The sequence below is a fragment of the Anser anser genome, assembly GCF_964211835.1.
Source record: "Anser anser genome assembly, chromosome: 6".
NCBI lineage: Eukaryota > Metazoa > Chordata > Aves > Anseriformes > Anatidae > Anser > Anser anser.
In genome coordinates, this window is record NC_139726.1 from 5,255,096 (window position 1) to 5,277,957 (window position 22,862).

Here is a 22,862-nt window from a genome sequence, read left to right on the forward strand (position 1 = left end):
GTTGATGTGCTCAGGACCATGCTCACTGCAGCACCTGAAGCCCCTTCTTGGTTGTAAGTGTGCTGCTCCTGGTTCCCCAGTTTGTGACAGATACACCTGCAGGAGTGGGTATTCATATGTTGTAAGTGTGTGGGGGTTTATTAACACTTATCTTATGCAGGATTTTTACAACCCCTGTTGTAAATGCTGTTCTACATTGTTCTGAGCAGGGTTTCTTTCACCAGCTCTTTGTTTCTGCAATACAAGTTGGCTAGTCTAGGTATAACTTTTGTCTACATCATTAATATCCATCTTGAAATGTGGACCACGTGTGTGGTGCTCTGCAGCTTAACATGGATGAATTTACTATCACAAATTTAAAATCTGTGGTATCATAAAGCACACAACCAAATGGATAGCAGCTCCTGGACGGGAACTGCTGCTGTCTGCGCTGGGCTCATGCCTCCTGGTGCCTTCTGCCAAGGTAAAGCAGGTGCTCTCCGCCACCTCACAGACATGTCCCTTCGCAGGCAACAGATGAGGCTTTATTTCCCCCATTACTAATATGGCACTAAACCACCAAAATAAACATTTACCTTGGTGATGTAAATATTTTCAAAGCTGAGCTTCCATCAAATCGTGTATTTATTTGCACTGCTTGCTGAGAGATAGGGACTCTACAGCAGGGAAACCTGTCATTTACGAATGGGATGAAGCTCTTTATTCACTTGCATCTTAAATGAAATCTAAATTATACATCATGCTTTGCACACTGCAAAAGTAATATGTATAACGAAAAAATGTTTGTATGAAGACCATTGTAGTAGTAACTCGAGTGTTCTATCCTTTATCTTTCCTTCAGCCTCCTGGCTAGGAAAACTACTTTGAACTCAAGTAATTTTTTTCAATATACTAACAAACATCAATTTTCAATATACTAACAATCATGAACCGATGTTCCAAATCCCTGTTTCTCTGGATCTCCCCGTGTTAATTTGACCATTATAAGGATGGAAAATCAATTGTTTAGGGTGCATATTAAAAATATTGCACATTTGCAATATTAAAATATTGCACAATTAAAAAAAATATTGCACTGGCATTCAGTTCCACAGCCTCTCAACAGCAGTAGATTTGAGAGCTAATACTGCTTTTGCCTGTGCCCGTAAGTACAGTGGACAGCTCTTAGTGAATCCGCAGCTAGGGCACAGCTTAGAAATTTGGTCCCATAAGTAACAGGAGAAAAGGATATATAAAAGGACTAAAAAGTGTGAATGCTGTGATCATAGATCAGGCCAAACCAGCTCTTCCCGGAGCCTGTGTACATACATGCATGTGTTTGGGAGGAATCAGAAGGATTGAGTCTGCTTCAGTGATTTAGCCCGGTCACGGAGGTACTGTAGAACAGCTGCAAAAAATAACTAGCACAGCACCGAAGAAACAGCCTTCTCAGTAATTCCCTGACTCGAAATCACTCAAAAGTAAAATCATTCTGCTACGGCGCTCCAAAGCTGCGTCTGTCTTCTGGGGAGAATTGCCTGCTCGTATGGTTCTGTATCTCTTTCTGTCCTGCTGCTAGAATATAATTAAAGTTGCTAAAAATACGTACTTCCTAATATTGTTTTTTTCTCTGTGTAAGCATCTGCTATTATTCTATTATCAAGGGAGGACATAGTATAAAGATGAATGTTACTTAACTCTGTTAAGTGGTCCATACTACATGGAGATATGAGAGCTCCATATTTATGGCCTGATCCAAAGTCCCCTGAAGTCTTTAAGTAAAAAATATTCAGAGGAACCTGATGGCTTCGTTAATTTTTTAGAACTATTTTCACCTGTCAAACGAGAGGAGACTTCTGAACTGTGAACAACCAGTTTCATACTAGCCTGTGAGAAATCATGTTTTTAGTGCTGCAGAAATTAGTAGAACAAATGGGGGCATAATTACTGAGCTTTTACAATCCTGACATCATCCCTAATTATGGTTTAATCTACAGAACATACTGTTTGTTTAATAAGTCCCAGCAGAGACAGTTCAAGCATATGTTTTCACATCACCTGGAGGTAGCTGGGAAGGACTGTGGCAACACTGTCAAGAAAGTGACAGTTTACAAGATTTTATGTATTTTACTATACAGAGTGCGGCTCACCTTTGATATGCATGTAATCACTTAAAGGTAAGCAGTAATAAGCATTTAGAGACAAAGTAACTCCATGTGTTACACACAAACAGTCTTTGTTTCCCTTTACGTGTGGTAAAAGCCAAGGCATAATTTTCTTAGCGCAGTCTCGAAGCTAGCAAAGCTGGTAATAAAGTCCTCAGCACCCCTCCTGCTGAATTGAGCTCAGGTTTTTGCTAACACATGCTAAACACTGATCAGCCTTTTGATGTGCTAAAATGATGATATCTGCAGGTTCTGTCCTGAGCTCACTAACTACGGATATCTTGGCTTTTATTTAAAGCTGGCCTTTTTTTCTGAATATGAAGCTATTGGTTTTCTTTCCCATCTCCATAGCCATTGCTTGAATTTTAATTACTGTTCCCTGTATGTGGAAGGTCTCAAAAGAAGCTTAAAGATTTTGGACAGAAGAGAGTGGGGGGGCCAAGAGGACTTTGCATGCGTGCTGGTTGCCCTCCAGCCTGTTGTGTTGTGAGGTGGGACCTTCCTCTAACATTTATGAAGGCTAATTGAATTTCACCTAAGTGAGCCAAAGCAGTAATTATTTCAACTTATAATTCTTTGGTTTTGGTATGACATCAAAAAATTCAATACTTTATATGTTCTTGCTTTGCTATCACTATTTATCAATTGATAAAGGGAGGAAAAAAGATGCAAGTGTTACAAAACATTAAATATATTGCATACTTTTTTTAGACTTTTAAACAATTCAGAGTGAATTCTGAAAAAATTCAGAATGAATTGTTTAAAATTCAGTTGGTTTTCCGCAGATGATGAGCCTATGATGGTCCTAGAATGCAAGCTAAGAAGAGCTCAATTTTAAAAGGAAACTCTCATCAGAGATGGGCAACTCCTAGCTTGCTTTAAAAATAATTTTTTACTACAGGTCTGTACCCAAGGCCTGGGATGGTCTCCTCATCCTTTTGCTAACTCATATCCCTAGTCTGACAGTGTGAAAGCTTTGCTCCTTGGACATGAGAAGGAAACAGTCAAATGAGCATATGTGCTCGTTAATCCCATGTGCCTGTCCTCAAGGCTCACATAACCCACCCGGCGCTACGCCTGCTGCCCTGCGTTGGATAATGAACCCAAGCTGGGGTACTTCCAAAACTTCTCCGTAGGCAGCCGGGTGACACTGTGCTGCTCGAGGTGATGAAATAGGCATATATGTTGGCACATTTTTACGAAGCATAAAGCTACTTTGAGATATGAATTCCATCCCTTGTATCAATGTGGTGCTTCTTTGTAACATCACCTTTTTAGAGAGAACACAAGCTGCCTCTGTAAATACCATTTAAAACCTTCCAGCAGTAACTTATTAAATATCCTGTCTTACTGCCTCTAAATAATCTTTACTCAGATCAGGTCATCCAAGGTATAGTGACAGCAGCAGCTAAAACCTCAACACTTTATTCTCCACTGGTGTGAAAATTATTATTCTATAAGTACATTTCTGAATTATACCTGAAATTATCAGTCTTGGATCATGCTATCAAAAAGACAGGCCCGAACTGCAGAAGATCGCAATTTTAACTAATTTCCCAACTGTTAAACTGCAGTAAAGTCTATATTAAGCAACTCTTTGGTGTGCCATTAACCTAATTCTTACAGTTTAACTTAGGACTGTTGATTAGAGTTATTTAAAATGATGGGTATGACTTCAGTAGGGCCCAGCATAAATATGGAGCCATTTATAGGATTGGAATCAATTTTATGATTCATATAAAAAAGTTTTTGTGTTGTTGTAAGTATTGAATGTTACTGTTTTTTTAATGATTGTTTTGAACTTTTTGTATTAAAGTTATTCAGTGTTTACTTTGAACAGAATACTTAACCCTGGTAGTAGGACCCTTTTTAATTGTGTATGTAGATTGTACTTAGGAAGAACTTCTAGCTTTTGTCATAGTTCTTCCATGCTTTTAATCATTCAGTTAGTATAAGAATATCTTAGGCTTTAACATCATTTCCCTGTAGATTAATTATTCCGATATAAAATTAATATGTATTGAACATATGTAGTTGCTTATGGTAGCAGACTTGGCTGTTGCATTTCATATAAATCTTCTGTCACACAAAACAAAACCTTCATATTTAAGACTTCTTTGGTCATTAAAACTGAATTACGTAGTAGGCTTCCATCTGCTATCGAAACCTGTTCAACATTATTCCCTGTCATTTTAAGTGGGATCGCTCTGAGATCCGTTTACTGACAGCAGGCTCACTGCTTCTGACTAGGAGTGGGGCAGGGCAGGGCTTCTTTACTTGTTGCAAGGGCATCTTGATGTTAATTGCCTTCTGATAAAGTTTTCTCCAGGAGTTTGGTTCTCGCTTCTTCTGTGTTGCCATCCTCCATGTCCCTATGCTCGTGTATTTAAGTGGTGTGCAAGTTGCAAGTTCTGCCATGTATTGCCCCCAGCCCGTTACATTTATTGCTGTGTGTGTGTGGGGGGGGGTGACCAGCTTGGCTATCTGTCAAACTCAGCCACTATCTCCACGACACTGATCACGGTTAGCAGAGCAGTTAGTATTAAATGATTGGCAATGGAACAACAGGAGAGTGGATAGAGAAGATGGATAGCTCAGCGTTGCTGCGCTTGAATGTGAGCTGTAAGCAGCAGTTTGGAGCTGGATAAATACAATCTGATTGCTGTAATGACAGCTAGGCTGCACGTTATTGCAAATGCTCTCTCTGTAAGAATAGCTGAGGACTGAAGTAGGGGCAGGAATTTCACAAAGTTTGTTTGTATATTTTAAGAACCGCACTGATAAGCGGTGCTAGATATGCTTTAGGAAACCAGATTTTGCTTTATGGTGAAGGAGCTGGTCCTGCCTGTGGCTGTTTGAAGCTCCTGATGTCTTCTGCAGTATGCAAGCAGGAGGGCAGAAAGGAAGGCCAACTTAAGTAATTAAGAACTAATGGATTATATGAGACCTTGGGATTTTTCTTGAACAAACCACTTTGTTGGAAGACTGAACAGTTCTAGGATTAACCGATCTGGCCAAATATTGATACCATTGCTATTTCTGGCAAAAGGAATGATATTTTTTCCTTGAATCCTAAAATGAGTCCTAAAATGAAGAAAACAAATCCAATGGGCAAAGATAGCAGTTTCAGCATCCCACTCCCAGGGAAATAAATGAGAATGCAGAGAAAACGGTTCAGTTCAATCCAGGTGCCATACAGTACATATCACACTGCTTAGCTTTTTTGTCCTTTCTGATAACTTGCTGGTTATAGTTATTTTTTTCTTTTTCATTAAGCACAATTTTATTTTTTCTATTATGCAGCCATCTGAATTACCGACACCTTGCCTGTTTCTTGCCTTTATGAAGTTATCTAAACTTTAAAAGAAGACTTAAAACTTTACTAAAACTGGTAATAAACAGAACAGACTTCTACTCCCTCCATTTCCTGATATCTCTAAATGTTGCAACAATTTTAGAATTTGCTTTTTCCTCCTTGCTTGGGCAGATGTTGTTCTATTAAAGTTTAAAAAAAAAAAATCAAAGGAAATGGTTTTGTTATGTTTTACATGGCAATAAAACTACTGAATTAAAACAATGACACTATTGATTACCCTTTGATATAAGAAATTTATCTAAATTATCTTCTGCTGTTTGCTAAAAATATTAGTATGTGAAAATTCACAATAACATCTGCTGAACAGAGGACTTACTAAAGATACTGTAATAAGCTATGTTTGTTTAATGTTTAATGCATAATTATGCTTCATGTAATAAGCTATGCTTTCAGCTTCCAAAAGAGGAAAATACTGTGTATGACATTTATTTAAATAATTTGCCTCAATTCAAGATTTCCATTCTACTGTTAAGAAAAAGAAGCAATTTTGCCTTGAAAACATTACAATTATATGTGTAAGCTTTACAGCAGGAGAAGGTAAAATTATAATATGGAAATATGTAAGTTAAAACAGCTAATGCAGGTTGTAGACAAAAGAGATTTATTTGAAGTCCTGCTTAGAGGCACAACACGTGGCATACTGCATTGAACTGGGTTTGAATTTGGCTCAGGGTGACTTTTCAGTCCCAATCCTTCTGTTCATTTTTTTCTACTTCTCAGGAGTCTTTATTTCAGGTCTTTTGGAGATTTAATCCTGGGAGTAGCTGAAAGACTTAGTCTTTTCTCCACTGATTTCCTCAAGAGGCAGCAAGCATGAATAAGTGTACAAAATGATGCATTATGCAAGCCATCTCTCCTGGATGCTTCTTGAATTTCTTTTGCACTTGCAAGCTTGTCTTGCTTATCAAAACACGTATATTTGAGATAGAAAGCACATAGTTCATAGGGTGTCCTACAAAGGTTCCTACCAACATCCTCACCATTCCTTACAAGGACTATTTATTTCTTTCTCTTGCAACCACTGCAACCATTTCTTCCTGATGAGGCTTACACCACATCAGATGAAACATGAGCACGATACGATAATGCAAACCAAGGTGGAGAGCCTCTCATTCCATATAAATGATTTCTTCAGGGATGTTTTGTTTTGTGAAATGGGGAAGAGAGAGTTGTTGTTTGACTGGAACTCGTTGAGGGCTTTTCACAAACAAAAGCGTTTTTGCTCTTGTGCACCCTGGCACTGTCTGGCTGTCAGCAGCTAAAAGGGCATGCTGTTGACTGCTATGGGGCTTGTCATTCTTCATACGTAAGGGGATAAGTGATGGCCACTTTGACCCTCTACCCTGACATTAATATTCACTGTAAGTCTGGCAGTCGGGGAAGAACAACAACTCCACACTGGGGAACTTGGTTGCTTCCACCAGTTTTCAAGAGGGTAAAAGATAACGGTAAAGAACTGGTTTGTAGTGAGCTTGTTGGGACTTGAACTTCTTTTTTATCTAGGGCTACTTGGAGTGGGGATTGGCAAATGACAAGATTGTATGAAATGTTTTCTCCTATTAGTATATCTCTAGTAAATATAGTATCTTGCTATTCTGTAGCATTTTTGTGTTAGAGAGCATCGCTATCATGTCATTTTGTAGTTTGCTGAGATATGTAGTATTTTGTGACCCTTTGCTGATTAGGTAAAAATCGTCTCAGGAATATTTGGGTCTTTCTCATTATCTGAACACTTCTTAGATTTCTCTGTCCATAAAGTGTGCCAAATTAAGGCTGAATAATAACCTTCTCTGGTCCAAATCCACAGGAGGGGACTCAGGGTCAGCCCCCTTAATGGAAATATTAGGTAGTCAAAGGATGAACAAAAATGGGAGGAAAAAGACTGTTCCCAAATGTATCTCCTCCCCACTCCCCCAAATACTTCATGATTTGTATAAAGTGGTGGATGTTTCTAGTCTTCTTGTTAATACTGATCTGTAATGCCCCTTGCTCAGCATGATCTGTAAGTTGAAGTAGCACTGGGCAAGTCTGCAAAATATGAATTATTTTAGCTTGTGTAATGTAAATGAGGAATCTGAGCGTGAATATTTATGGACTCCATTTTGACTGAGAAGTAGGATATCTGTTGTCAATCAGAAGACTGACCAGACTGTAAACAAGATGTCTGTGACCTTGCTGGGGGGAAGATGTGCAGACTGAGAAATGTTTGTACGCGATGTCAGGGGATACGATGCATGAACTGGGTGTTTGGCAATGTTGGCGACTGGTACCTGTGCATGTGCTTTGCTATGGATAAAAACAATTAGTTGATTAGTAACTGAGTATGTGATAACTAGTACACTGGGAACTGAGTATACATAAAATGTACATGACATTCCCAAGAAGGAATAAGTACGGATAGACATAACTGGCTAAGCCCTTTCCCAACAGAGCCACAAATTGAAGTCTGGCTAATCTTGAGAGAGATTTTTGGATTGTGTGAATAAAACTTTTGCTCTCTGACTTTGAGCATGGCATCGTACTGAACCAGGCAGGACAGAAACAAGGGATAACATTTCATTTATAAATTGAATGTAAAATTCTGTTTAGTGTTTTGCAAGACACATTCCAAGAATTTTGTCTGTACTTTAGTGTGGCCAAACTTAAACGTTTTGCTGTATTCTGGGCACTAAAAATGTAGATTTAACTCAAAAGGTATAAAAGGTTGGAAAAGGATTATGTAAGTCTGAAGCCATAAGTAGGAACTGCTGTACATGCTCTTTCTTCGCATCTCCCTTTCAGTTACAGTAATTTAGGTTTTAGCATATGATGAATTCTAACATAAATTACTACCGGAATATACTTTTCAATTTCTGTGTAAATTTTGCAGAAATTAATCTGCAAACCCTTCCATGTTTCAGAGTGAGAGATCAAAGAAAATCCCAAATGGAAAACATGCTTTAGAGAGGGGGGAAAAAGTTCTAAGTTTTTAGGCTCTTGTAATGAAGATAACTTAATTAAAATCAAAGCAAAACTAATTAAGAACTTAAAAGTACAAGTTTAGGGTTGCATAATATCACTGAAACATGGCAGAACTGCTTTATTATCATTGATAGAAGCTCCCCATTGTGTAGACAGGTGCTGGTGAGTGCATCAGATCAAAATGTAGAAGCACACCTGAAGTCCAGTTTGGGGACAGCTCTTGTTGGCCTTTCCGTGCTTCCTTTGTCTTCCTGCTCTTTGCTTCTGAAGCGATTGCTATTTTGGCAGGCAATTCCCCCTCTTTCCTGGGAGTTCTGCCTGGGTAAGCAGATAGGGATAAAACAGCTGAGCACTTTAAAATATAGTAGCTTGATTGGAAAGGACCTGCAAAGATCATGGAGTCCAACACTTGTATGTGTTTATCTGATTTTTTTTCCACAGGGAGCCAAACTGTCAGTGTAAACTTTCATCACTTACCTGATAGGAAAAGTGTAGTGGCATCCTTCTTTTCTTAGTCTTGCCATCCCCAAATTTAAAAGGATGTTTACCAACACATCTCCCTGTGGTGTTCTTTGCCCATCTTCTCTTACCCTTTTTCCTTATTGTAAATTAAGAGAAAATTGTAAATTTCAAAGTTTTTATATTTCATTTGAATCATAAGAAAGATAGTATCTAATTTTGTGGGTACGAAAAATTCATGAAATGTTCTAACTTCAAGTCACTCCTCAACGATTTTGTAAAAACAAACTTAAACACTATATTTCTTCCCTAAACATACATTTGTGTTTGCGAGGCTGCCATCAGCTCCCTGTAGAAGGCCTCATTAACCTCCTCATCCTGATCTGGTGGCCTGTAATAGACACCCACAATAGTATCTCCATGCAAGTCTGCCCCTTAATTCTCACCCACAGACTCTCAATTTGCTCCTTATCCGCCCCTGGACAGTACTCAATACAATGCAGTTTCTCTTTCACATAAAGAGCAACTCCGCCACCTTGCCTTTCTGGCCTGTCTTTCCTGAGCAGGACATACCCATCCATGACCATATTCCAGTCCTGTGAGCTGTCCCACTGTGTCTATGTAATTGCCACTAAATCATAGTCTCTTGACCGAACACAAATTTTTAACTCTTCCTGCATATTCCCCATGCTGTGTGCATTGGTGTACAGGCACTTCAGGGAGTGAGCTGAGCATGCTGATTTCACTCTATGGGGGTGGGAGATCTCCTGGTCTTCATCACTGCTAGGGCACTGCCCCACTGGTGCAAACCCAGTTACAACCCCCTCCCACTTAGGATCTAGTGTAAAGCTTTCCAAATGAGCCCTGCTAATTCCTGTCCCAGAACCCTTTTGCCCCTGTGAGATAAACCTTTCCTGCATATTACTGTCAGGCCTGATGTCTTATAAACCCAGCCATTATCAAAGAACCCAAAGCCCTGCCTGTAGCACCAGTCATGTAGCTAATCATTTTTGGAGTGTATCCTACTATTCTGTCCCATGCCCTCACCCCAGAATGGAAGGAGGGAAGAGAAAATGACTCGTGCCCCAGACTCTTTCACCAGCCATCCCAAGGCCTTGAAGTCTTTCTTCATTCCCCTCAGACTAGGGTATGCAGCTTCCTCCCCACCTATCTGGAAGATCAGTAGCGGGTAGTAGTCTGTGGAGCGCACGAGGCTGGGGAGTGTCCTGGTGATATCCACGATCCGGGCTGTAGGTAAACTACAGACTTCCCTTCGTTGAGGTTCAGTTCTGCATATCGGGCCCTCTGTTCCTCTCAGAAAGGAATCTCCTACTACAATTACCCTTCTTTCTTTCTTTTTGGAGGCAGTCTTGAGGCTTGGTGTCAGCTGCCTCTTCTGATGTGACCTCATAGGTGGGCCTTCCACCACATCCTCACCTACCTCTCCTTCAAGATCCAGGGCCTCAAACCTATTATGGAGGGGCACCTGGGGAAGTGAGGTAGGTAGGGGGAGAGGTTGCCTGCGATGTCGAAGTGGGACTTGGTTCCAACCCTCCTTGTCTTTTTGGTCCCCTCCATCTGCTCAGTAGTGACAGGGCAGGGGCTCCACCACGCTCTGGGGGGGCATCCCCCTGGTGCCCTTCCCTCTGGCACACCAGGGAGTTACTCCACCAGTCAATCTCCCGTTCACACGCCCTGATGCTCCTCAGTCTCTCCACCCTGAGCTCAGCCACCATGGCGAGCAGACCTTCCCCTGAGAACAGGCGGTCTCCCCACTGCTTTCCCCAGCAGCAGCAGCAGCAGGCTCCGGAGCTCCCTGCTCCCAGCCAGAGGCCTGAACAGCCACATCTCTGGGCAGGCCCTCCATCCGGGTTGCCACAGTGTTTTTGGAGTGAGCTCATCTTCTTGCTGTAGAACTGAAGAAACGCACAATTATATAAATGTTTTTTCATACGTAGCTCTTTCTAAGTCCACTGTTGACTTGCTTTTCATAACTGTGGTCTCTCAAATAAAAAGGATCCAGAAACCTTGAGCCTCTACCAGGCAACGGGATCACGGACGGTGGCTGTTATCCCTCATCTTTTCTGTGCTGAATGTATGTTTACAGAAGCCACTAACTAAAGTTGCAGTATTCCTGTTGTAGACAGACATCTTGTACGCTGCTTTTTGTTGGTCTGCTTATTTTGCTTGTCTAGTAGTAGCAGTGTACTGCAGGTATGAACGGGAGAATCTTGGGAAACTGCAATACTGATAAATTGAACCTGGATTTTTATTTATTTATTTATTTTTCCAGGTTTAGTGTAACTGGTTAAATGTAATTGGTTTCCTAACAGAGATTTTGAGCTTCATCCTCTTAAAGCTGTGCCTGTCTTTTAACAGAATAAATTTCTGGCTCTAGAAACAGTGACTTTAAAACAAAGGCACTGGCTATTTTGTTTGTGAAACTTTCCTTTGAAGAGCCATTGCCAGGTGTTCGCGACATAGCATAGGAGTACTGTCCTTAGGGAGGCAAAGCTTTTATTTACCCATCGAGAGATGATTTCTGACCATCTGCTCTGTATCTCAGAATTGGTATGTTAAAAATATGTGAATTTTCTCATCTGCTGGGAGCCTGCTAGTACAGCACACACAATACCGAAGGAAACTCTACGGAGATGTGTTATTGAAAGTAATTTTTTTTCTGTTAAGAAATAAGGCCATCTTAGATGACTATTTTTTAGGATGCATTTTTTTCCTTAAAAAAAAAAACAACAAATATAACACTATTTACAGCATGTCCATGATTAACTGGTCTAATTCATTTTACAAAGTTAGCAGCTGAAAATAAGTGATAATTCTATAGATATGCAAAAGAAAACAGTTTGAAAAAGCAGTTTCAGAGCCAATAAAACCCTGAGTGAATATAAAGTTGCTTTCTTCCAAACAAGATCTGTTTTTCAGTGTTCTATAAGTTAGTGTTTTTTCACTCTGCTGGGTTTTTCTGTAGATAGAGAATAAAAAAGCTTAGATTTCCATAATTTCTGTACTGTTGAATAAAATACAAGGAAGGAGTTTAATTGTGTGGAAATAGATAAATTATTTCAATTAAAAGAAAATTAAAAAGTTGAAAACAAGCTGTTTTTTCTAAATACATGCCTAAGACTGAACTATGAAGTGTTTATTTTTAAATAAAGTTTGTATCAAGTTAGTTTAAATCAGCTTGTAATCTTTACTCCAAATGAGAAAAGATGTATTTGTGTCGGCGTATGTGACCATGTAATAAGAACAGTGATAGGATATATCCCTTATCCTACTGACAGTGTTACTCTGAGGTTGCATTTTGTTCTGACTGGCAGTTGAGGTTGCGTAGTGAAGAGGTATTTTACTGCAGATAAAAGTATAAAACACAACGGAATGTAGCAGAGGAGAGCGGTCTCTAACATCAGTGTGGCCCTACTGGTTGTCGGTCTGCCTTCAACTAGGTGCCTCCAAGGGGAAATATGAAGAAGAATGCAGAATTTCCTCCCGTGCTGCCGAGTTTCCTTCAGAGATGGCTGCAGGTGTTAATTCTGGGCAGGGTTTAATTCTGACATCTCGCCTAAAAGATGCAAAAGAGCATCTCTGCAAATTTTGCATTGATTTTATCGGTATCACTGTAAGGTTCGTTTACAAACTTAAATAACTATACTGAAATTCTCCACTGGATTCAAATGTGATTTTCTTAACACTGGGCTTCACTTGCTGCAACATATAATTAGACTTGGAGTATTACATTTCAGCATAAATGACAACATTGATTTCTCCTTCTAGTCGATTATTGCCAGTTAGGAATTAGAAAAGAAATTAGGTTTATTTTTCTATACAAATTTTGCATTTAGGTAATTCAGTATGTTCTTGTAGAACCAGTCACATGGGCAAACTTGACTGTATAAATGTTTCTAGAAGCTTAAACTTATATTCAGCAATGTGGTTTTTTTTGCCACTTAGCTGTCAGTTCAAAAATCTGTAAACTTAACTAAACTATTTAACAATCTTAATTCATGCCAGTTAGCCATTTCAACCATTTTTTTTCCTCTGAGAAATAGGTATATGCAAAAAGAAGAAAGTATTGAATGGGCTCTGATCATTTAAGTAGTTCTACTACAGATTTGATACATACCCAGGTCACCAATGTGAGGAAAAATTGATCTTGAGTGGTATAAGTATGTGGACATAGTAGATAACTGTCTGTGCTAGTTTTGATATTCCCATGTCTTTTAGGAACATGCATGTAATGCATGGAAAATGACAGTTCACACTGTGCTACAAGGTTTCAATAGATAAAGAAACTTGTTATGAATTTTAATAATTTTATTAAAAGAAATAATTAAAAATTAATACAGATTTGCTTATATTACTGTACATCCTTGAAATGCTAAAGCTCACCAAACTCCCTCCCTCTTTCTTATTTCCAGTATGAATTTTCAAGAAGCACTTCCAGAGAGGGATCTTAAATTTTTCAGGGAGGTGCTTAATGCAAAACTGCTTCCTTGAGCATGTAAACCTGCACTTTTAATTACGCAGTTGTTCATTTTGTACAAAATGAACAACTTAACTCAGCGCTTCTTGCAGTAGTAGTAAATGCAAAGAATTAAAATATAACAACTCCTACAGAGTTACAGAAGCCATGATGTAGCTGTATTAAATAATATTAAATTTATCTGCATAATAGTTGCAACTTTGACTAATCTGAAACAGTATCCATCAATAGGTTGAGGCTGATCTTGAAAATTAAATGTAAGCAGGATGAAATGGATAGGTTAATTTTAATAAAATATCCCTACAGTTATTTCCTAAAGTAATAATACACTATCATCCCCCAAATGCTTATATGCTTATTTTTATATCTTTGTAAAAATATCGATTCCAGAGAAGTTACTGCTTGGTCGTGTAAGCTTGAGAGAATCATTGAGAAACCTTTCCAGTGATCTGCAATTGCTACCTTGTGGAAGGGACTACCGCAATTTGTGTTGAGAAAAAGAATACAATATATTGCACAGAGGCTTTGTGGGCTTTAATTAATGATAGAAGAGTTAGTTAATGAAGGAATAGTCTTGGGTTAATTAACTCTTGTAGATCTCAAGGACATCAGACTTTGGTTGAAGTCAGCTGATAGTTTGGCTGTGCCAGGCTTCAAAAATTGTTATCTTTTTAAGGAAATAATTATCAAGGTGCCTCAATTTTGACCATTAACTTGGACTGCAGCTTTGTTACATGAAAAGTAAAATAGTTCATATATAAACTTGAGATAGGATTTACTTGTTAAAGTACATATTTAAAGCAGTAGTCAAAAACTTGTACATATGCTTAAAAAGATGTTTGCCTGCTTAAAAAAGTGTGTCTGGAGAAAATATTACTTGAAACAACAAATTTGTCAATGTTTTCTCAGGCAGGGGAGGAGAATAGGATACCTCCCTGTTGAAAACATGAAATTTAAAGCTTGTTGAGTTCTGTCTATTTAACACATTTACTTAATGGTGAAAGAGCTGAAGATGAGAATAGGATTTCCTAAAAATCTTTTTTCAGGGAGGTGATTTGTGCTAATCCTGTTCATGTCTGGTTGGGGTGCTCCCACTGAAACACTGCAGCCAGAGGTTAGGGTTATTCAGCCTGAGTAAGGGCATTACCATTAAGTACCTCCTTTAATTACTGCTTCCCATTGTTTTTATTCTTTGTTTTGATTCCTGATTTAAAATCATTTTATTTTCACTTTTGATTTTCATTGTGCCACTTTATTTTTCTTTATTTTTTTAACTGTTGCATTCTAAACCATTCTTGTTTTCAGAAGAACATCAGTTATGTGACGTAGGAGAGTTTCTGTGTCGTGACGGCACGACTTGTGTCTCCCAGCACTGGCTGTGTGATGGAGAACCTGATTGTCCTGATGATTCAGATGAGTCTTTAGACACATGTAAGTAAAGAAGGTGCCAATTTTATTTTATCTTCCTTTTAAAGGTAACATTTGTATTTGCACTAACTATATAATTGAAGGGAAAGCTTCTGCTTTTATTATTTATTTATTTTAATTCTTGAATATATCTTCGTATCAGGGTAAGAGGTTACATTCACTGCGTAGGTGAGAGACAAAAGAAATGGAAGGTGTTTTGTTTGTGTGCCACTTCATAATGAACACTCACCAGAGCCTATGTTCCCTGTGCTCTCAGTGAGCTGTAGAGGGCAGAGGCAAAGTCAGGCACAGGGAAAAAGGTATTCCTCAAAAAAGGGAGGGCTGGGTGGAAATGAGTAGTGCAAAATATTTTCAATAAAGGTATTAAGAGCATGCAAACATCAAAGGAAGAAATCAAAGAAGATGTAAAAACTTATGAAGGGAAAAGAAGCAAAGATCAGAAATTGAGAGAGAGCTTTAATACAACACATTTAATTATAATAAAAGACCTTGATGGGTTTTTCCTTCCTTTTTTATTTAATGTGGCTAAGAGCTTCTGAAGACCAGAGCAGCAACCTTACAGATTTTTTTATGGCATTGTAGACTACAGTTGAGGTGATATTAAATCTTAATGTGCCCTTGTTTCCTGGATTTTGAGGAAAATGAGGGAATTTACTGGTTTTATCCCCAGGATAATCACTTAATGTATGAGAAGAAACATGTATTTAGTACCAAAGCAATACTGACAATCAATAAGGCTAGAAATGTGGTTTACTGATAAAAGAAAGTATCAAACATCAGACACTATTTAGGAGTCTAATCTTTAAAATGAGGGACAGAAAAGTAGGGATGTCTAGAAACCATTTCTGACTGGGCAAATATTGTACCGATGATTGCAACCTTACTGCTCCATGGTTTGTTCCTTGAAACTGATAGGAAAATTGCTTCTGGGACTGTGGTGAGGGTGCTCTGATTAACTGCTTTTGAAACCATTTGGGATTTTTAAAAACAGAATGTATTTGGGACTATGAGGTATACTTAAGGTTTTATTACTGCACTGGTTATTGATTATTGTCTTCTGCAGCATAACATTTTTAAGCATAGATTTGAAGCATAACACATCTACAGTTCCAAAATTTTCAAGTAACGAATATTGCAATAAGAATACAAAAACTGTCACATGCAGTTTTTAATTTGCTTCTGGATATTTAGCATGTAGTTCCAGATCTAGCAGCTTGCTGGTTACCTGGTTATTTTCCTGCCAAGCAGTTTGCGTATTTATTGTACTGCACCATATGATTTGTGTTAATAATGCCATTCAAAATCACAGCAGATTAAAATCATAGCTTTTGAAGTTTATTGATGACTTAAAGAAAGGGGGAATAGGGTGGCGAAGCCCATCCTCTTCTGACACCAGCAGGTCTGATCCTTTTGGAAACACCTTTCCTTTTTGCAAATACTAACAATTTCTGTCGGATGCATTGCTTGTGCTGTCCTATGTCAGAAACATCATTGCTTTCCTGACTGTAGAGCAGGAGGACATTTGCATCTTTGAGTGTACAGGTTAGGTAGCCCTATGTTGATGAGCTGCTGGTTAATGAGGTGTCTGGACAATGTGTGAGTGTACAGGCTGAGAAGGTAATTGTAATGGGACTGCCCTGCCTTCCCTTTCAGTTAACTCAGTCCAGGCCTCTGCATGAGGACGCAGTGACAGCACTGGGATGCTGAGAGAAACTTTCCCATATATTTGCTTGCAATTACATTCTAGTATTAGTGGTTCTGTATTTGTTTAGTCAGCATAATTTGCTGTCAAATCTAATATTTCTTGAAATATGTATATGTACTGCAGCTTCATCAGGTAAGTTGCTTCTCACTGGAGATGAATATAATGTTCCTTAATTTTCTTGCTGACACTCTGTATCATCGTACCTGTAAGGAGTTATAAACTACCTTAAAATATCCTTATGAAATATTTGAGGACTCTGTGGTGTTAATGCCAGGGACGCAGCACTTTCCAGTTTTAGTGCACTGCGTCATGTGTCTGCTTGTTTATAGATGAATGCAAGTTCTATTTGTCAGCCCTTTGCTGACTTATGTAAGATGAATTATTTGGTGTGGCTTGACAGATATTGCTAGTTGTTCCTGTAGCCATAAACAAATGAAGTTTGATTGATTTTCTGTGGATTTGTGCCTAGTAATAGGGTTTTCTGGGTTCTAATAATGTGAAAACACGGATCAAAGCTTTTCCTGCAAGTGGAAGTTCTTAACTTCTCTCCCATGGGGCTTTCAAGGTGTCTAAAAAGAGATAAATTCTCATGCTACAGCTTTTCCCACAGTGAGAATATGAAAAGTCTTATTAGTCTCACTAATCACTCAGCCATCTATCTGCAGAAAACTTTTAGGTACTCAATATCTCTGTGGCCTCTCTCCTGCTGGCGTTTTTACCAAATTTTGCAATAGCCTGAAAGCTATCGGGCTACAAATGTATATATCATTGTATGAACAGATTTTCTCAGGAATCTGCCTGAAACCATGCAATATAGTCCCCATACTAGCTTTAATAAAGAGGTCTAGGATTGGACAGAAAGGGGAGAGGTGACTTTTTCATCAATGTTGGATTTTGTCTTTGCATTGGCAAAGGTTGGGGCAGGGCTTTGTGCTGGCACAGCTTCCTTTGTCTGTGTTGGGCTTCCTTTGGACAAGTGTGGTGGAGCTGTCCTGTCATGGCCTGTGCTCTTCTGAGTCAAAAGAGAGCATCCATCACTGGTCTGTCCCCATTCTACTTCCCATCTTCCACTAAATCATCCCACGAATAGGTTTGTAAGACTAGAAGTCAATTCCTACAGCATCTGCATGTGTTCTCTCTGTTTCTTAGCAGCTGGGATTCATTCTGCTCTCAGTGAAGCTGCTGCTTTTTATAATACGAATGAACCTGGTTCAGTAATTCAGAATGAATAATTTAGTGAACAGATTTTGTTGCTTTTCTGCTAGTGAATTGTTCATAAGAAAGTTCATTTTTAAAAATTATATTAGTAAAAACTCTTGACCAAGTAATTTCCACCCTTTCTTGGGTGGTAATTCTCTAGGTTGTTCATAAGGTTTTTGCAAATAGTCAGGATTCAAAAATCAATTTACTTAACCTAATCGGATGAGGCTTGCTTCTTCAGTAGGCTAAATCAGGCAGCTCACCTGAAATCAATACAACTCTGTCAGGTGCCCCAGAATCTGGTCAGACATGTTTGACTTTTACAGACAGATGTTGGTCTGGAGGTAGGTGCAAATGTTTATATGACTTCCTTACTTAAAGATTTATTTCTTGTCTATAGGCTTATCCACTCAACTATTTTACTGGGACAAATACAAAAAGGTCAAAAATACTTTTGAGGCAAATGCACTTTAGAAATCAAACCCAGTGACAACCTTTTCTAACACCTAATATCTGTTTTATATTCCCTGCTTTAGTTGCTAAGTAGTTGTAAATGTCTGGTTAATATTGAATTTTACTAATTTTACCATTCCTGCTACCAATATTGCTGTTAAGCTGTAAGCGTTTCCCTATCTCAAGCTTTTATACAGGCTGAAGTGGGAAATTCATTAACTGTATCTCAAATCACCAATTTAAAACATTGTTATTTTGGGGTACCAGTGTATGTTGCGTTACAGTTGGCCCTCTGACTAGCATATTCATCTCTAAATAAGTCTGGTGGTTGCACAGAAAATATCAGTGCATGGCTTCTGAAATCCGAAGATTTGGTTTGATATACTATTTCCAGGTTTCCCTCTCAGCCTCCTACTAACAGGGTCAAGATTTAAAAGGTGTATTTGCAGATGACTCCATCTGTTTACTACTCAAGGATTTTTGTGTTAACAGCTTTAGGCTTAAGGATTTATCTGGCTCGCATATGGTTTTCTAACCTCAGTTCATAAACTCCTTTCTGCCAGAGTGCATCATACTAAGGAAAGGTGAAAGAGGAGGGAAAGAACTTACTCATATTCTGTAACTTTTCTGAAGCTGTGCACACTGTGTTTGATTTTGTGATGCTCGGTGCAAAGGATGTTTTATTTTCTGTTAGCCATGAAATAGAGGAAGACGCTATAGAACTGGCTGATACTTGCCCTGTGGAGGTTTGAGGTCTGGCACAAGTACACCCTGAACTCTTCATACCATTCTGTGGCTTGTTCCAGGCTGCAGTGTTTTGCTATGGCACAGGTACCTATCAGAGACATCTATGACCCCAAGTATTTGCTCGAGTACCAAGAATATCTTATGAGAGGAAAAAACACAGTTAAAATACCAGGTTGTCCTACTACCAAGATGTGAAAGAACTCGACACTCCGTTATCTAAGCAGCATCAAAATTCTGAAAACAATTCACCCTGCACCACTGGACAGCGATTGTTTCTCATATTGTCCCCAGCTATACTTTGTTATCCTGACACTGTTTGTCTTTTATTAGAGCTTTCTTAAATGCTGTCCAAATGGCTATTTGAATACGAGCCCCTTAGACAATTTATTTGTAGTTGACTGTTGCAGAATTGAAAGAACCCCAGTTTACATTAACAAGTCATCAAATATGAATGGTTCATATCTCTAGAAGTTTGAATAGATACAGCCTTATCAGAGATGATTTCAACATGTTTTGATAAATCTTTCTGTAGGATTTTGAGGGACTATCATCTTCTGTAATCATGGCTAAGGTGAATCTGAAGGAGTAAAAGGAAGGCAGAAACCAGAAATTGTTTAAAAGCCTGAGTCTTGCTTTGTATGCTAAAATAGCTTTTCTGCTTTTCTCGTTCTCTGGATGCTAATTATGTGAGACTAGTTTCACAAGCTTAAAAGTTGTTAATTTGGTACCTCGATTGTAGTTCTCTTAGCAGCGAAGGATAATTGGGTGCTGCGTTGCTCCTGCAGCATGAAACAAAGATAAAATTTCCTAAAGCTCCTAATTCTTTTACAAGTAGAGTCATTGAAATTCAATAGAAGTCAGGTTCCCAAACCACTCAAAAGTAGCTTTTGAAAATTCCAGATCAATAAATAACTTGCATACATTCAAGATGAGGTGCAATGAAGCTGTTGAAAGTAAATGACAAATCACTGGATGCAAGGGAAAAATATGCTGGTGTTTTTACCCTTCATAATATTGCTGTATGCATTTACTATTGAAGAAGGAAATCTGCTATGTAAAATAGCTGCTTATACCTGTTCTTCAGCAAGACACTTAACTGTGTTGATAGTCATATTAAACAGATTTGTTTGAGGTGATGAATGTATACCTACTTTTTCTCTCTGAATCAAGATCGTTCATATCAGTAGCATAAAACTTAACTTCTATAGCCCTTGTGGGAAACAAACCACAACTAAATGACAAATGTCAACAGATCTTATGAAACTTTTGCTGGTTTATGTAAAATTAAGTTAAATGTGTAGTAGAACCATACAATATTGCCACAGTTAGATGTTAGCTGGTGATGAGAAGTGCTTCTGACAGAACAAGATGAATGTTTTGAAGCAGGATGAACTTTCCTGGTACTGTTTATGCAGTTTATGCAGAGCTGAAAGAAAACACAAGCGAGGGTCTCCCTGTGGTTTCACCTGGCAAAGCAACTGCGGTTGGTAAACACTAGCAAAGATGTATTTATTGCGGCTTGTGTTTCTGCCATAGTAGTTTTTGGCATATAACCACTTGCTGTGCTTTGTCCTGTTCAGATATTTTGCTGTTCTCTGCTCCTTTTCCTCAGGCAGCAGTCACGCAGATGTTCACCTTGGCTTCAGCTTCTGACCTCTGCTTTCTCCTTGCTTTGTCATTTGGGAAAACTGATGTGCTTGCCCCCTCCAGGAAAGGTGGTTTTGCTGGTGTGATAGGATTGCTGATGTTCTGGCAGTTAACCGAATATTAGAGCAAACAGTCTGGAAAGGATGGATGTCGATAGTGCTCGTACCCTCTAAGCCTTTTGGAAAGGTTACAGAGAAGCACCCCAGTGAGACAAATCCTGTGTTACAGTTGAGCTGGAGGAGTTAAGGTTGATCCACTGTGGTGTTTGGGACAGCCGTTGGTTAGGCCCAGTTGTCCCCATGAGAGGTTTTGTGCTTTGGGAATGTTCCTGTGTTTCTCAGCACTTGTTCTGCTCCTCCTCCCTCTGGGCCACCCCATCCTTGGGTGCAGGCGAGTGCACATCGTGGGCTGGGGAATAACATGATGATGTTGTACTTGCTTTCTGTCACAGCCAGTAATATATAAGTGATGGTATGGAGGCCCTAAAGAACATTTAGAGGCCATTTCTTTTTATAGCTTACCAGTCCAATGGCTGGTAAAACTACTACTGAGACATAAGCATACTGTCAAATCACTGGAAGGCATGTGTTATCCTTGTGTGAATAAAACCAGTTTGTTTGCTTCTGTGTGAGTACTTGGTGTGACTAAGCATATGGCTATGGCCCGAACTTTGAAACTTCTTCCTAATATTATCAGGGGATGTGTGCCCAGGGTTGGGCTGCAGGGGCTCTGTGAGGAGAGGCCGGGGCTGCCCCATGCTGGACACAGCTGGGTCTGGTTCCATCCAGCCTCAACGGCCCCACCACAGCCACACTGGTGGTGCTGCTGCGAAAACATACTGAAGAGACAGCAAAACACTGCAAGGTTTATCCTTTTTTCGTTGTCTTTACCTTGACACACGAGTTTTCCATCTTATTTTCTCCACTGTCCTCTTGAGCAACAGGGTGGGCACCTGGCAGGTGCCAACCCAGCCCAGGGCTGTATTCCTCTGATCCCAGTATTAGTTGGACTGTTTATATACAGTCTACATACAGATCGAAACTTGCAGCAAACAAAAGCCAAGCAAATGTACTAGCGTAACACTGAATACCAGTGTAGCCCTGAGCATCAGCTGAGGGAGTTTATGTGGCTTTTGGTTGGAGCTTGATTGCCTTCTGTAATCTCAAGTATGGAAAGACTAAGCGTGTGTCTGGTACTAATTAATTTATTGTAATAGTAAATGGTGGATCTGGGCGTATACATGATGGAGACTAGAATATAGTATAAGAAGACCAGATCCATAAGAAGATATGTTCAAACAGGTAGAGGCAAGGTAAATCCACCTGGTATCAGAAGTACGGCAAGTTACTCCTGGTGTCTTGGCTGGCAGTGCTGCATTCCCTGCAAAGGGTTAGCAACAGAGATCATTTTGTAGGGTGCTGCAACTTAAGTTGACTAAATAAAAATTATTTTTTCTTAAATAATTGTTTTGAAGGTGACAGGCTACAGTCAGGCTAATACCATAATTTGGCAGGAAATAGAATTGCTTTTGCTTTAAAAATAGTAATTTTAAAGACTAGAATCATTCAACAACGTTTTTAATAATTTTTCTACTCTGTATATTCAATTGTACTCTGATCTCTGGTCTGTATGCTCTTTAATGTGGGCCTTTACGTAGTCCATGCACCCAGGCCTATTTCTACCAGATGCAACTACCTTAAAAGCAAGTTGAAAACTTTGCAATAGATTATCAGATGATTATGCGGTTAGTGTGAATATGATATATAGTTATTCAAATAGTTATCTTCAACTTGCCAACACACATTTTTACATTAACTTTTAGTGTAGGCCAGTATGCTTTCCTAAGGCTAGCCCATTTGGGGTTTACTGATAATGATTCCTACCTTGCGAATGTGTAGCGGGAGATCTGTGTCGTGTGTAAGAAGATCAGCAAAGAATAATCCCTTTGTGAGATGCATTGAGCTTCTAATATGAAATGATCTTTAGATAAGATTTTCCCTTGGACTCAGTAAAGTGCTGCGGTTTGTGACCATCTGATTACACAAAATGCAGCATTAGATTTCTCTCAGCCTATGCACGTGGGGCACATTTAAAAAAAAAAAAGGTTATGAATTACTCTGGGGACAGGGTGGCAAAATCAGAGAATCTCCAGTCTGCGTGAAAGATGAGAACTGCACAGGGTGTCATGATGTTATCTCACAGAAACTCAATGTCCCTAGCAAGAGGCCCAGGTTCAAATAGGTA

At 39.1% G+C, this 22,862-nt stretch overlaps 1 protein-coding gene across 6 annotated transcripts in view; it reads left to right on the forward strand.

Annotated features, from left to right (window-relative positions):
• The window catches only part of LRP1B (LDL receptor related protein 1B), a 546,211-nt gene that overhangs the window by 16,604 nt on the left and 506,745 nt on the right, over positions 1-22,862 (forward strand). For all 6 annotated transcript variants that reach the window (XM_083841828.1, XM_083841833.1, XM_083841832.1 and 3 more), the window contains exon 2: positions 14,744-14,869. In XM_083841828.1, coding sequence (XP_083697954.1) covers positions 14,744-14,869 — 126 coding nt within the window. The remainder of the gene's footprint in view (positions 1-14,743; positions 14,870-22,862) is intronic.